The sequence below is a fragment of the Peromyscus maniculatus genome, chromosome 5, assembly GCF_049852395.1.
Source record: "Peromyscus maniculatus bairdii isolate BWxNUB_F1_BW_parent chromosome 5, HU_Pman_BW_mat_3.1, whole genome shotgun sequence".
Classification (NCBI taxonomy): Eukaryota; Metazoa; Chordata; class Mammalia; order Rodentia; family Cricetidae; genus Peromyscus; species Peromyscus maniculatus.
This window is the reverse complement of record NC_134856.1, coordinates 37,859,025-37,872,282: the sequence shown is the minus strand read 5'-3', so window position 1 is coordinate 37,872,282 and position 13,258 is coordinate 37,859,025. Positions and strand designations below refer to the sequence as shown.

The following is a 13,258-nucleotide window of genomic DNA, read 5'->3' as shown; positions in this document are numbered from 1 at the left end:
CAAGGCTCAACATTAACCTCATCTGTTCCCTGGTGTTCTGGGTAGGCAACACAGAAATCTTCATTTTCAGCCCAAAGGTCATGGTGCATTAGGATTTATATTCAGTGCAGTGGTTGGGAAAGGGGGACTTTGCTCTGAGAAAACTGGTCCAAGTAGAACGAGATGGTGAGAGGTAGAGAGATGGGGGAGGTCCTGGAGCCTGCAGGACACAAGACACTACCCCTTAATGACAGAAAAAGTGCTTTGGAGGAGCAAAAGTACAGACAGAGTAGAATTTGGCACCTTTGTTAATGGCAAAGTGTAAGAGACTTTGTACTGCTGGGGTTGAAACAATAAAGGAAATCAATTATGTGGATTATCGAGAATATTATGGGATGACCAAGGAGTCAAGAGGCTTCAGGGAGGATTCATGAAGGGCAGGAAAATACTTCCATACAAGGAGCAGCTTGCTCAGGGTGCCAGGGACAGGAATCTCTTCTGACATCATCCCATTTCCAGGACACACCCCCTAGACAAACATTTTCCCAGAGGCGGTAGACTCAAGCAAGTGTGGGCTGCAGACTGGCTGTAGAACTCCTGATCTGAAGAGCAAACTTCAGAAAATGGGGCACTGAGAAACCCATGTAGTTCTGGCCAACTCCCTAACTCCTGACCCAGATTGAAAGTCTCATAAACATGCCTAGTTCTGCTTCTGCAGGTATTTGTAAAATTTCATATACAGGGACAATATGTAGGGATTTTTTTTCATCACTTGGCGTCCTTTGTGGTTGATGTCAGAGACCTCTATGAGCTGCGGTCTGAAAGCCATGGGATCAAATTTATTTGCTGGAATCTAATATCTAATCCAACGCTATTAAGAGTTGTGACTCTGACTGCTACTCACATCACCAGTGAGGCTACCTGTAAAACAAGACCCCAAGAAAGACACGGGGATCACCCAATGACGGAGAAATGGATGAGATCTACATGAACAGCCTGGACATGAGTGGGAGCAATGAACAGCGAGGGTCGAGGGAAAGAGAGCAGGAGATCCCACCTAGATCAAGAACAGAGAGAGAGAACAAGGAATAGGAGACCATGGTAAATGAAGACCACATGAGAAAAGGAAGAAACAAAGTGCTAAAGAGGCCCACAGAAATCCACAAAGATACCCCCACAATAGACTGCTGGCTGAGGGGCCCCCAACTGGATCAGACCCTCTGAATAGGTGAGACAGTTGATTGGCTTGATTTGTTTGGGAGGCATCTAGGCAGTGGTACCAGGTCCTGGGCTCGCTGCATGAGATAGCTGTTTGAAACCTGGGACTTATACAGGGACGCTTGGCTCAGTCTGGGAGGAGGGGACTGGACCTGCCTGGACTGAGTCTATCAGGTCAATCTCAGTCCTCGGAGTTGGCATTGATCTGGAGGTGGTGGGAATGGGGGGTGGGCTGGGGGAAGGGGAGGGGGCCAGGAAGGGGGAGAACAAGGGATTCTGTGGTTGTTATGTAGAACTGAATAGTATTGTAAAATAAGAGAAAAAAAAGTAAAAAAAAAAAAAGAGTTGTGACTCTGGGAAGGTCCAAGAGTGTTAATGTTTGCTCATTCTATTCAATGAGGGTGCAATGTGAAATCTTTTGAGCCAGAGACCTAACTCTCACCACACAGCAAATCTGATGGCATTTGACCTTGGATTTCTTGCTTTATAAACATGTATACAAACTTTTGCTATTTGTATGTTATCCAGATCATAATTTGTTTAGAGATGTTGGTCTTACTGTGTTGCTGAGGCTGACTTGAAACTGCTGGAATCATGTAATCTTTCTGTCTAGGTCTCTGAATAGCAGGGGCCACAGATACCTATTACAGAGCTCAGCTTGCAATCTGTGAACTTTTGGAACCACAGCCTGACTGAACACATGAAAACAATAGGACTTCCGGTTATTAGGTTTCTTTATTAGCCACTTACAAATAAGAACGCCATGAGACTTGCTGAGAGAAGGTAGGATTTTGACAAAGCCCACTTCTATAGAGTCACTATTTCCAAAGCATCTGTTCCATTTGAAGAAAGTCTGGGGCTTGGAGAAGAGGAGAGCATGAGAGCAGATGAAGAAAGGAAGGAAGGAGCCTGGTCCCAGTAGACTGTGAAAGAAGACTGGGACACTTAGGGGATCACATATCTGCATAGTCATAGGAGCATTTACTGAGTGGGTCTCATAAAAGGTGTCCCAGCATGTTGAGTAGTAAGTGATACACTAAGGGTTTGTCATACATGTTGGCCAAGTGGATAACTGTAGAGATAAGGGATGGTTACAAAGGCTGTTAGATTCTAGCCAGGATTTCTAAGAATTCTAACATTTCTAAGAATGTTAGGCTGACTCCATGTATACTCAACCCTCTACACCATTTCTCTCACAGAGTACTATAACTCTTTGTGATTCTCCTGAGACCCCTTTAGCTCCTGGATCTTCTTGGGCAGAGTCTTGGTCCAGAACTGCAGCCTTCTGGCCTTCAGGGCTTGTCCCACAGTAGGCTGAATGTCCAGCTGCAGGTACTGCTCATCATGGTCAAACACAGGCCAGTAGGGTAGATCCTCGCTGTTGGGGTTCCTGTAAATGTACCACCCAGCAGGTAAGGGTGTATGTTACTCTTATTATATGCCAATTTGTGTCAGGGCAGTGGACCAATTGGGCCAATGGTTGAGGAGGCTGATGGGGCACATGTTCTGGTATAGGGATATAAGTGTCACCTACTAGTGTCTGCTCCATGTGGGGCAAGATTATCTGGCCAATTTCATGTCTCCCTCTCAGAGACAAAATCTAAAGAACAATACCATAGCACCTGCCAGGTCACTTCAGTATGACCAGTAACCAGTATGTACAATGTATCTAAGTGTGCCCTGGGGTGAGGAGAACTCTATTATGTGATGACTTATCCATGCATACTAATGAAGTCATCAACCACAATTTGGAGTCCTAGATAGGGACCCACCACTGAGGAGGTTGAGGGAGGGGCATACTCTCACCCATGTCGTGCAAAGTTGGCCCAGTACTTCATCATCCTCCTGCTCAGCAGCTCCTCCTCCTCAGTAAGGTCAACTGTAGCCATGAGGAAGACAGAGGTCCAGGTCCCAACCACCTCATGCACCTGCCTACTTATGCTCTACAATCACCATCCTTCCTACACTCTGACCTTGAACTCTAGGTCTCTTTTCCTTCCCCCTTCATCACCCAGGATCCAAGAGCCACCCACACCTCTAATTGCATGCCTCCAGGTTCAGTTCTGCTCCAGTGTGTCCTCATTCCATCTAGCATAGTATGGTGGCTCAAATGATATGACTCCTATAGACTTCTATATTTGAATGCTTGGTCCCCCAGTTAGTGTAACTGTTTGGGAAGAATTAGGAGATATGGCCTTGTTGGAGGAGGTGTATCACTAGAAGTTGGCTTTGAGGTTTAAAAGTTCTGTCTATTTCAGTTAGCTCTCTCTCTGCCTTGTACTTGTAGATCAGGATGTAGGTTTTTATTTAACTACTGTTCCAGTGTCATGTCTGCCTGCATGCTGCTATTCTCCTATCCATGATGATCATGGACTCTAACTCTTTGAAACTCTAAGTCCAAATAAATTCTTTCTTCTTTAAACTTACTTGGTCGTTGTCTCATCACAGCAATGGAAAAGTAACTAAGACAATAGATTATACTTGAAGGGTTCAGATTCTAATATGGGTGTAGCTTTTTGATCATATCCTCTCCCAGACTCTTGATTTTCTCAATTGGATTGGGAGCTCAGTTGCCTATCAGGTACCAACCTGGGGCCCCATCCAGCTCATGGAAAACAAGAAAAACTCACGTTTCACACCCCAGTAGAAGGACCCAAAGACAAAGGGAACCTCATCACCATGGTCAGCTTTCACGTGGGGTGGCCTGACATCTTTGAAGAAGTTGACCTCATGACAGAACTCATAAAAGTAGACAGGGGTGTGGGAACCTAGAAGTGAGGACACATGGTGACATAGTATTCTCTCACCTAGAGCTCTCCTGTCTAACCCTTGGTGATAAGATGTGTTGGTATAAAGTTATCTGGTGTTATAATTGTCAAGTAGATGGCTCCAGGCTGGAGCACTAGTTATGAGAAAGTGAACAGTGACTTTGGCTGAAGAGTGACCATGGCCTTCCAAGCTGAGTAGTTTTGGTAAATCAATAGAGTATTAGCAACCTGTTTCCTTATCTATATCTGGTTAAGATGTCACTCCACTCTCTTACACTCGAATGAAGAAATACTGATGTAATGGTCCTCAAGTGTTTGGTACCAGAAAAATGACCCAGACATGGGAGGGGACTAGACACTGTAAAACTCATCTGGGACCCATGGCTCTGAGCTCCCCCAAACTTGGCCTCATTACAGATGTACTCACGCTGAAAATTTGCTACTTGGAGTGCAGGGATAATGAACGTGAAGTCCCCCATCATTTCTCTGAACTGTATTTGGAGGGTCTGGGCGTCTTCAGTGTCCCCCATGTACTCTTCCATTAGCAGGTCACCACATTCGGGAGGCAGCATCTACACCAGGAGGTCAGCAAGAGTGAGGTTAGACAGGCTCTTGTTTTGACAGGAAGCAGTCTCAGTGTGAATAATTTGGCCAGGGATAAGATAGGGTATAGAGAGAAAGGTATAAGTCCTGGAGTGAGCTCACCCCAAGCCACACATACACAAACCTGTATTTCTAGACATGCTGTCTGAGAAGGATATATAGGGGTCCTTTCTATTGGAGTCAGTACTCAAGGGGGTCTCACCATCTGTGTTGCTGTGCTCTTCAGAACAGCCTGCAGGGAATCTCTGGTTATATCCTTTATTGTTTGATCAGAGCCTAGGATCTGGGAGACAGAGGACAGTTTTAAGTGTAAGGTAGGATGGATATGGATCAAGTTTCCACTACTCACCTTATGAGTTTCCAGACTTTTAGAGAATTGGAACTGTGCCTCACCATGGGGAAAAGCCAACCATATTCATCGTTGTTGACACCTATGATGCTGGGAACAGGGTGAAAATCCACAGAAGCCAACAACTCTCGGGGATGCCTGGGTAGGAACTCCCCATCTACCACAGCAGGGATAATCTTGAAGACCTGAGGGACATCCAAAGTCAGTGGTGAAGGTCAATTCCATACATATTCTGATGTCCACTGAGAAACCCTAATCATCCCCCACCCCCATTTTATTGTCTCAGGATGCTCCTCCACCCATGACAGAAATTCTTCATATATTAGGATTTCTTGGATTTAATCTTACACACATGATTAAAAGTATACCACACCATGGAGCAGAAGTAACTTGTTTAGAGTAGTAAGGACTGACTCTCCCACATCCCTTTGACCAAGTCCTCCAAGCCACACGATCCTCCCAACCTTGTTAATAGCCAGAATCTCTTCTTCACTCTTGTTTCTCAGACAGTGCACCAGGCTCTCTGAGTCCACAGCCTCACAACCAGATGAGTTGGCCACCATCTGTAAAGGGACCAGGTAGGACTTGATTCATCCTTTCAGGCAAGCAGAAGAGTTTTCCCAATTCCAGTTGAAAGGCATCGTGCCCAAATATCACATCACACTTGGTGCTGGTGGATTACAATAACTATGAAATTACCATTTTCTAGTTGCTCACAGGTGACAGCCACAGGGGTCATTCTACCTAAACACTTTAAAAAATAAGCTATGTGTGTACGTCTATGAGTGCATGTGACTTCAGGAGTGCCTGTACCAGGGTTTGTGTGCAAAGATTAGAGGACAACATTTGGTTGCTAGTCCTTATTTTCCATCTTGTTTGAGAAATGATCTTTAGTTATTTCTTCTTGCCTATAAGAGTCTATCTTATTTGTGACTTTCAGAGATTCTCTGATCTCTGCCTCCTCTCTCATCACTGGAATATCAGGATTACAAACTTGTTACCATATGCAGCTTTTTGTGGTTTCTGGGGAATTTGAACTCAGGTTCTTAAGCTTTTACTTATTGAGCCATATCTTCATCCCACACGTTTGTTTCTAAAACTGATGGACGCTACAAGGTACTTATGCATGCTTATTACACCCAGCTTGCATAAAGTAGAGAGAAGTGGATTTTAACCCTTGAATCTTTCAGAACATACTGAAAGAAGCTATTTACCATGCTCCTTGTTTTCCCAATTGAGAAAACTCCCAGAATATCAGAGGGTGGGGGCTGAGGTAGCAGGATCATCAATAGGATGGCTGAAGTGACTCACTGTATAGACCGCCTCAGAGTTGTTGGAGATAAGGTCAGGCATCAGGGCCACCCCACTCTCCATGATGGCTCTCTGGAAGAGTCCCTTGGACATGGGAGACACAACATGTGAAGACACACTTGTGCCTCCTGCAGACTCGCCAAAAATAGTGACTTGGTCAGGGTTGCCTCCAAAGTGGGCGATGTTCTTCTGGACCCAGTGCAGGGCAGCCACTTGGTCCAGGTAGCCCCAGTTGCCTCTGGCATGCTCATCTCCAGTGCTGAGAAGTGGCAGAGAAGGAATCACAGGACTGTCTTATTTCTGTTCATACCCTACTGCACAGCACAGTCCCAGACTCACCTGAAGAAGCCCAGGATACCCAGACGGTACTGGACAGTGACCACTACCACATCCTCAATGGCTGCTAGCATGGATCCATCATGAATGGAAGCCATGCCCATAACAAATGCACCACCATGGATCCATACCATTACCTGTGGAAATCAAGTCAGATGCTAGGAGGTTCCCACCCAGCTCAAGCTCCATTCAGGGTGTCTTCTATTTTACTGAATGCTTTGCCTCAGTCAGTGTACTTAGACACACAGATAAAGCTCCTCAGGACATCCTCACCTGGACCATGACAGGGCCCCAGCACCATCATTATACTTGCTAGTCTCTCTCCAACAGAGACCAGCTATCTTACCACAGCAGGCTCTGAATATTTCAACATAGCTGAAAAAAGACCTTTAACTATATGAAGATGATAGAGGTCCTTAAAGAGGAAATGAATAAATCACTTCAAGAAATCCAGGAAAATGCAAAGTCAAATTTAAACAATATCTATGTATGAGTCAGCCCCACAGAAGGTGCTAGAAGGAAAAATCCAAACCAAGGAGGTTAACTATACACTTGAAAACACAGAAATAAATAATCTCACACCAACAAAACCAAAAGAAGGGAAGCTCACATACCACCACCACCACCACGACCACCACCATGACCACCACCACCACCACCACCACCACCACCACCACCACCACCAACAACAACAACAACAACAACAACAATACCACCACCAACACCAACACCACTACACCACCACCAACATTACAGGAATTAACAGTCATTGTTCATCGGTATCTCTCAATGTCAATGGACTCAATTCTCCAATAGAAAGACCAGAATAACAGAATGGATGCAAAAACAGGATCCATCCTTCCGCTGCATACACTCAACATCAGGGGTCAATGTTACCTCAGGGTAAAGGGTTGGGAAAAGATATTCCAAGGAAACAGACCTAAGAAGCAATGTGGTGTAGGCATTTTAATATCTAACAAATTAATCAAAAGAGGTGGGAAGGATACTATATATTCATCGAAAGAAAAAAATCCACCAAGATGTCATTTCAATTCTTAATATCTATGCCCCAAACACAAGGGTACCCACTTTAGTAAAAGAAGCACTATTATACCTTAAACCACCTATTGACCCTCACACACTGACAGTGGGAGACTTCAATAACCCACTCTCATCAATGGACAGTTTATCCAAACAAAAACTAAACAGAGAAATACTGGCACTAACTGACTTTATAAACCAAGTGAACCTAACAGGTATTCTTTTCAGCATTTCACAGAACTTTCTCCAAAACTGACCACATACTTGGTCATAAAGCAAGTCTCAATTGATATAAGAAAACTGAAACAATTCCCTGCATCCTATTAGACAATCATGAATTGAAGCAGGGTATCAATAAGAACAGAAACAACAGAAAACTTACAAACTCATGGAAACCGAACAACTCTTTACTGAATAAAAAGTGAGTAAAGACAGTTATAAAGAAAGAAATAAAATACATTTTGAAATTCAATGAAAATGAATACATAGCATACCCAAACTTATGAGACATGATCAAAATGGTGCTAAAAGGAAAGTTCACAGCAATAAATGCCTACATAAGAAAATCGGAGAGATCTCCGTGATGGGGAAATGTACAGAGACAATCAAATGAAACTAGTGAGAACTCATCAACTGTGGACCAATAGCTGTGGAGCATGGGACTGGACTAGGCCCTCTGCATAGGCAAGATAGTCGGGTAGTTTGATCTGCTTAAGGGGCCCCCTGACAGTGGGATCATGTATCCCTAGTGCATGAGTGGGCTTTTTGGAGCCCACTGCCTATGCTGGGACACCTTACACAGCCTTGGTCCAGGGGGAGGGACTTGGACCTGCCTCTGTTGAGTGTATCAGGCTCTGCTGACTCCCCATGGGAGGCCTTGCCTTGGAGGAGGTGGGAATGGGGGGTTTGGTTGTGGGGGGAAGGCTGAGAGGTAGGAGGAGGGAGGAAGGGGGATCTGTGGTTGGTATGTAAAAATGAATAGGAAATTTTCTTAATAATAATAAAAATTGCAGAGATCTCATACTAGCAATTTAACAGCATACCTGAGAGCTCTAGAACAAAAAGAAGCAAGCACACCCAAGAGTGGTAGATAAGGAAATTATCAAACTGCTGAAATCAACAAAATAGAAACAAAGAGAACAATACAAAGAATCAAAGAGTTGTTCTTTGAGGAAATCATCAAGATAGACAAACCCTTATCCAAACTAGCTAAAAGAAGGAGAGAGAATATCCAAGTTAATAAAATCAGAAGCAAAAGGGGGATATAACAACAGACTCCAAGGAAATCCAGAGAATCCTAAGGACATACTTTAAAAACCTGTACTCCATCAAATTGTAAAATCTAAAAGAAATGGATAAATTTTTCAATAGGTATCACTTACCAAAGTTAAATCAAGATCAGAAAAACAATTTAAATGGATCTATAACACCTAGTGGAATAGAAGCAGTCATTAAAAGTTTCTCAACTAAAAAAGTCCAGGGCCAGACAGTTTTTTTTAAATCACAGAATTATACCAGACTTTCCAAGAGTTAATGTATGAGAGAGGATCTATTTTCAATAAAAAAAATAGCAGACCTCTGGAGGCAGAGGTCCAAGATCTCTGTGAGTTTGAAGCCAGCCTTGTCTACATAGTGAGTTCCAGGCCAGCCAGGGCTATATAGAAAGACCCTCAAAACAAGAAAAAAATCATTGGCATAATGGATAGTCCATGGCAATAAATTTGCATGACCTCAGTGTTTAGCTCTTAGGCCTCCAGTAGGTAGTGTGAAACCTGAGTTGATCAAGGAGCCCTAACCACTGGCTTCTCAGAGTCTCTAGGTCTCTGTGTCCCATACCCAGGGTTTAATTGTGTATCATGGCAGAGAAGGCCTTCCTGGACACCCGGTAGGGAGGGCTTCTCATCAGGGTCTACTCTGATGGGGCTCATATTGATTTTGCCCCTTCTTATCATCCTGAAGAAATGTCCACCCCCAAAGCTGAGCATGGCCTGCCACTCACAGGTAGGTTAGAGCCCTCATGGGCATGAGCTGGTGTATAGATGTTGAGATACAGGCAGTCCTCAGATGTAGAGATGGGAGGCATGCTTGGATTCATCATCTCCTGACTCTCTACATTCATTGTTTCAGAATTTTGTAGACACCTGGGGACAACGGCAGTTATTTTAAGAGATGTGCAGTAGTTAAAAACAGACCATTAGTATCTATTTGCTCTCAGTCCCCCAAACTCCCCTCTCTGGCCCCATGATGTCCTGATAACATGAGATCCTATTCCAAAATTTCCTTCAATTAAGGTAAAGATCACAACTGGTATGGAGCTCAAACTTCCACTGAGGCTGCCAGATGGGTGGGATCCTTGGATCCCACTCTTCCTGATGATGGGATATTGATATTTCCATTAGTTTCTGTGAAAGCTATTGGTGTGTGTAATGACACCAATTCTCTTTGTACTCTCTGAGGCCTGAGTATTAGGGTGCTGTACCCATATAGGTGTTGTATTAATAAACAAGGTGGTGGAACATCCTTTGTCTCATATCCAGACTCTGAAGGAACTGTCTTCTCTTGCCGAATCTCCAGTTGGAAGACACATACTTGTTTCTTGGCCAATGGTACCTGGCCACTTATAGGTTGGCATAGTGATTGTGGAGTGTGATTTTGCTAAGAAATTGTCATCACTTTGACCTTCCTCTGCCATCTGCAGCATATCCCCATCACAGAGAGAATGCAGCTGAAGGGTTGAGGTGGAGAAAGCACTGCAGCTGGCCTTAAAGCTCTGAGCCCCTGCCTGCTCCAGGGCCTGAAGTTTCCTGGGTCTCAGGAGAACTTACCTGGCTGGGTAGGTGGTCCCATCCCTCACACCACTCCATGGTTCAGGAGACTCAGGGGGTGAAAACCTCAGCTTTCCTAGAGGGGGCTTTGCAAAGGGAATTCCCAGGAAGGTGTAGACATCCTCTGTGGTGTCATTCAAGTGGACAAGACTACCCTGCACCTGTCCTGTGTGGGTAGTCCTGATGGGGATGGCTGAGTTTTCACCTGTAAGTGACATATGATATCAAGGTTGGGTTTGCCCAATCATCTGTCTTCACACCATGGATGTTGCTACTTTCTTGTTATCCTCAACCTAGACTTTTCCAACTACCCACTTCCCTGGCAACTTGTCTCCACAGCATCATGTTCCAATTGTAGCAAAATTTGGCAGACCTGCCCTGTTTCCATAAAAAAGTGAGAATCTCCCACACCTGATAAACATGGATTGCATGTTTGATGGTCCTTGTGTGGTACCAAGGCAGCAGTCACTCTCAGGGACCAGAGGGCAATTTGCCAACATCTTTCCAGTGTGGAAGGCTCATCCCTATCACTGGCAACATGTCTATAGGATACCATGCCACATGACATATCTGTCCATATAGCTCACTGAGGACATGGACCACCAATACCTGTCACTGCTGCAGCAACAAAACTTATTGAAATGGGTTTGATAAGAGTGAGGCTACATCGAGGATTCTTCACCCACCAAGAGAAGCTCTCCACACAATCCCATGTATTAGAGTGAAGTGTACTTTTAATCAGGAGGCAGAAAAACACAGTCCACAAAGAGGCAGTTTGTGACCAATATGTAAAAAAATAACAAAAAATCTATGCACATATTTTCCTTTTTTATTTGTAAATGAAACAATTGGAGTTTATTAAGCACAGATTCTGATTTTGAATGGCATGTGGGGAAATGATAACACATCTCTAATTACATGTGTAGTCTTTTTAGGAATCACTGTGTCTTTATAACAGCCATAGGTGCAAAAAGGGGGCTCATGAAAAATAAAAAAAAATTAGTAGAAAATTACCTTGTAATTAAACCTCAGCAAATGTCATCTATATTGAAAACCCAAGAGTCACCATTGATTGGATGACTGTCTGACCATTTATGTGATATTTTAAATTTCCGATTTTGCTATGGTAGGAATTGCTGTCCAAATTTATTTCCAGATATATTCCCTCCCCTGATTAGTAATGATGCTGAAATTGTTGCGGTATTCTGTTTTTAACACAATTCTACATTTAACACCCACTCTCCCCCACACAGGTTCTTACTATGTAGCCCAGGCTGGCTTGTGGCTGAAAAGCCTTCTCTGCCTTGTCTAGAATGCCATTTACAGGTGCGCCTTCACACCAGCTCACACCTATCTTATCTTGATGTCCCCATGAATGAGCCTGGCCTGGATGGGGCACAACTCTGTGCTCTCTTATAGTTATCAGTGATTCTGTTCCCAGGATCCAAACAAGAATGTTCAAATAAGCCAAGAGTGAGTTGGGCAGATCTTCCTGTCCAGAAGTCCTTGGTGACATCTCAGAACCTGGACAACAGCAGGCAAGAGTCACAGTGTGAAGTCAATATGGCCTCCTTAGGGTTGATTGAGGAGGCTTGGCAGGAAGTCACCATGTCTCAGGCTTGAATACCTTTGGGTAACAGGCTTCAGGGCTGCAAACAGACCCTGGGCACAGTACCCTATTGGCTCACCTTTTTATAAGCCTGGAGACTTTCTGGCAGGCCCAAAGTACATGCCCTTTGCCCTGGAAGCCAAGTTGTGCCTTTTCCAAAAGTCATAAAATGGGGAAGGGAAACCAGGCCTCTCAGTTGGGCAACTGTTGTAGGGTAGGAGCACTGTAGGACTGAGGACCAGGAAACTTCCCCAGGATCATTTTGGAGTATACCAGGAGTCTTCTCTGTTCAAGCGAGTGACACATTTGGAACTCAATGACAGCAGGAAGGTATAATTAATTTAATTATTATCCATGGGTGGTAGCAGCTACAGTCACAGGCACAGCCACACACGGAAGGGGGACATGCCCCATCTGCCCCTTTGTCCCCAACCCTCTGTACTGACTTTCAGGCTCAGTGCTCATCAGAGCCCCTCTCCTTACTATTGAGTGTCCTCAGGCATCACTGACTCTCAGTGCTACAGGGGTCCCTTTCCCACTCTGTCATCTCTACCTGCTCCTCCCTCCTTGCTGCCTTCCCTGCCACAGTCTCAGCCTCTGACTCTGACAAAATTGGCAACTCTGGTCCCCACCACCCATGTAGGGAGTCTTACCATGCACTTGGAGAAGACACAGAAGCCCACAGGCCACAGCATTTAGCCAACCAGGAAGTGTGTCCAACGGCATGACCAGCTCTCAGGCCTGAGTCTGTGCTACTGTGGGATGCACTGTGTGTCACAGCAGAAAGCAGAACATGTGGGCCTCACCCAGACAGATATTTAGACCCAAAGAGGGATAGGCGGGAACTTGGTGGGCAGGTCAAAGTTGCAGGAGAGCTGTGATGATGAGGCAGAATTGATAGGAGCCAGCGCTCAGCAGGTAGGGCAAAGGTTCTTCTGCTGTGTGCATTCCTTTTTTGGTCTCATTGCAAAGCACAGCATGGCTTCAGAAGCTGTTTCCTCTGGATACCAGTAACCCTCAACTCAAACCGGGAGTCACATGTTTACCGTCATTGGAGTCACAGGTCCAGTGTGGGCATTGGGCAGAGAGCAAGGAACAGAAAGTTGTGGAAGTCATGGTTGCTTTCCTAAGGTGTGTACTATGAGCTTCCCACAGATGAGTGGAATGAATATAGAGAACTGTCCTCTTGCTAAAGGAAGAGCATGAACAAGCACAGGGT

General features: G+C 44.6%; 1 protein-coding gene across 1 annotated transcript; it reads right to left on the bottom strand.

The window, feature by feature from the left end:
* Nucleotides 1-1,913: 1,913 nt before the first annotated feature.
* LOC102906541 (pyrethroid hydrolase Ces2e-like) lies at nucleotides 1,914-12,876 on the bottom strand. Its single transcript, XM_006986768.4, has 12 exons — nucleotides 12,693-12,876; nucleotides 10,431-10,635; nucleotides 9,605-9,746; nucleotides 6,568-6,701; nucleotides 6,229-6,487; nucleotides 5,382-5,480; nucleotides 4,962-5,102; nucleotides 4,771-4,851; nucleotides 4,393-4,537; nucleotides 3,828-3,965; nucleotides 3,004-3,076; nucleotides 1,914-2,587 (listed from the first exon to the last, which is right to left on the bottom strand). The coding sequence occupies exons 1-12, from the start codon at nucleotides 12,763-12,765 to the stop codon at nucleotides 2,401-2,403; spliced, it is 1,677 nt and encodes a 558-aa protein (XP_006986830.1). The 5' UTR covers nucleotides 12,766-12,876; the 3' UTR covers nucleotides 1,914-2,400.
* Between the last annotated feature and the right edge of the window lie 382 nt (nucleotides 12,877-13,258).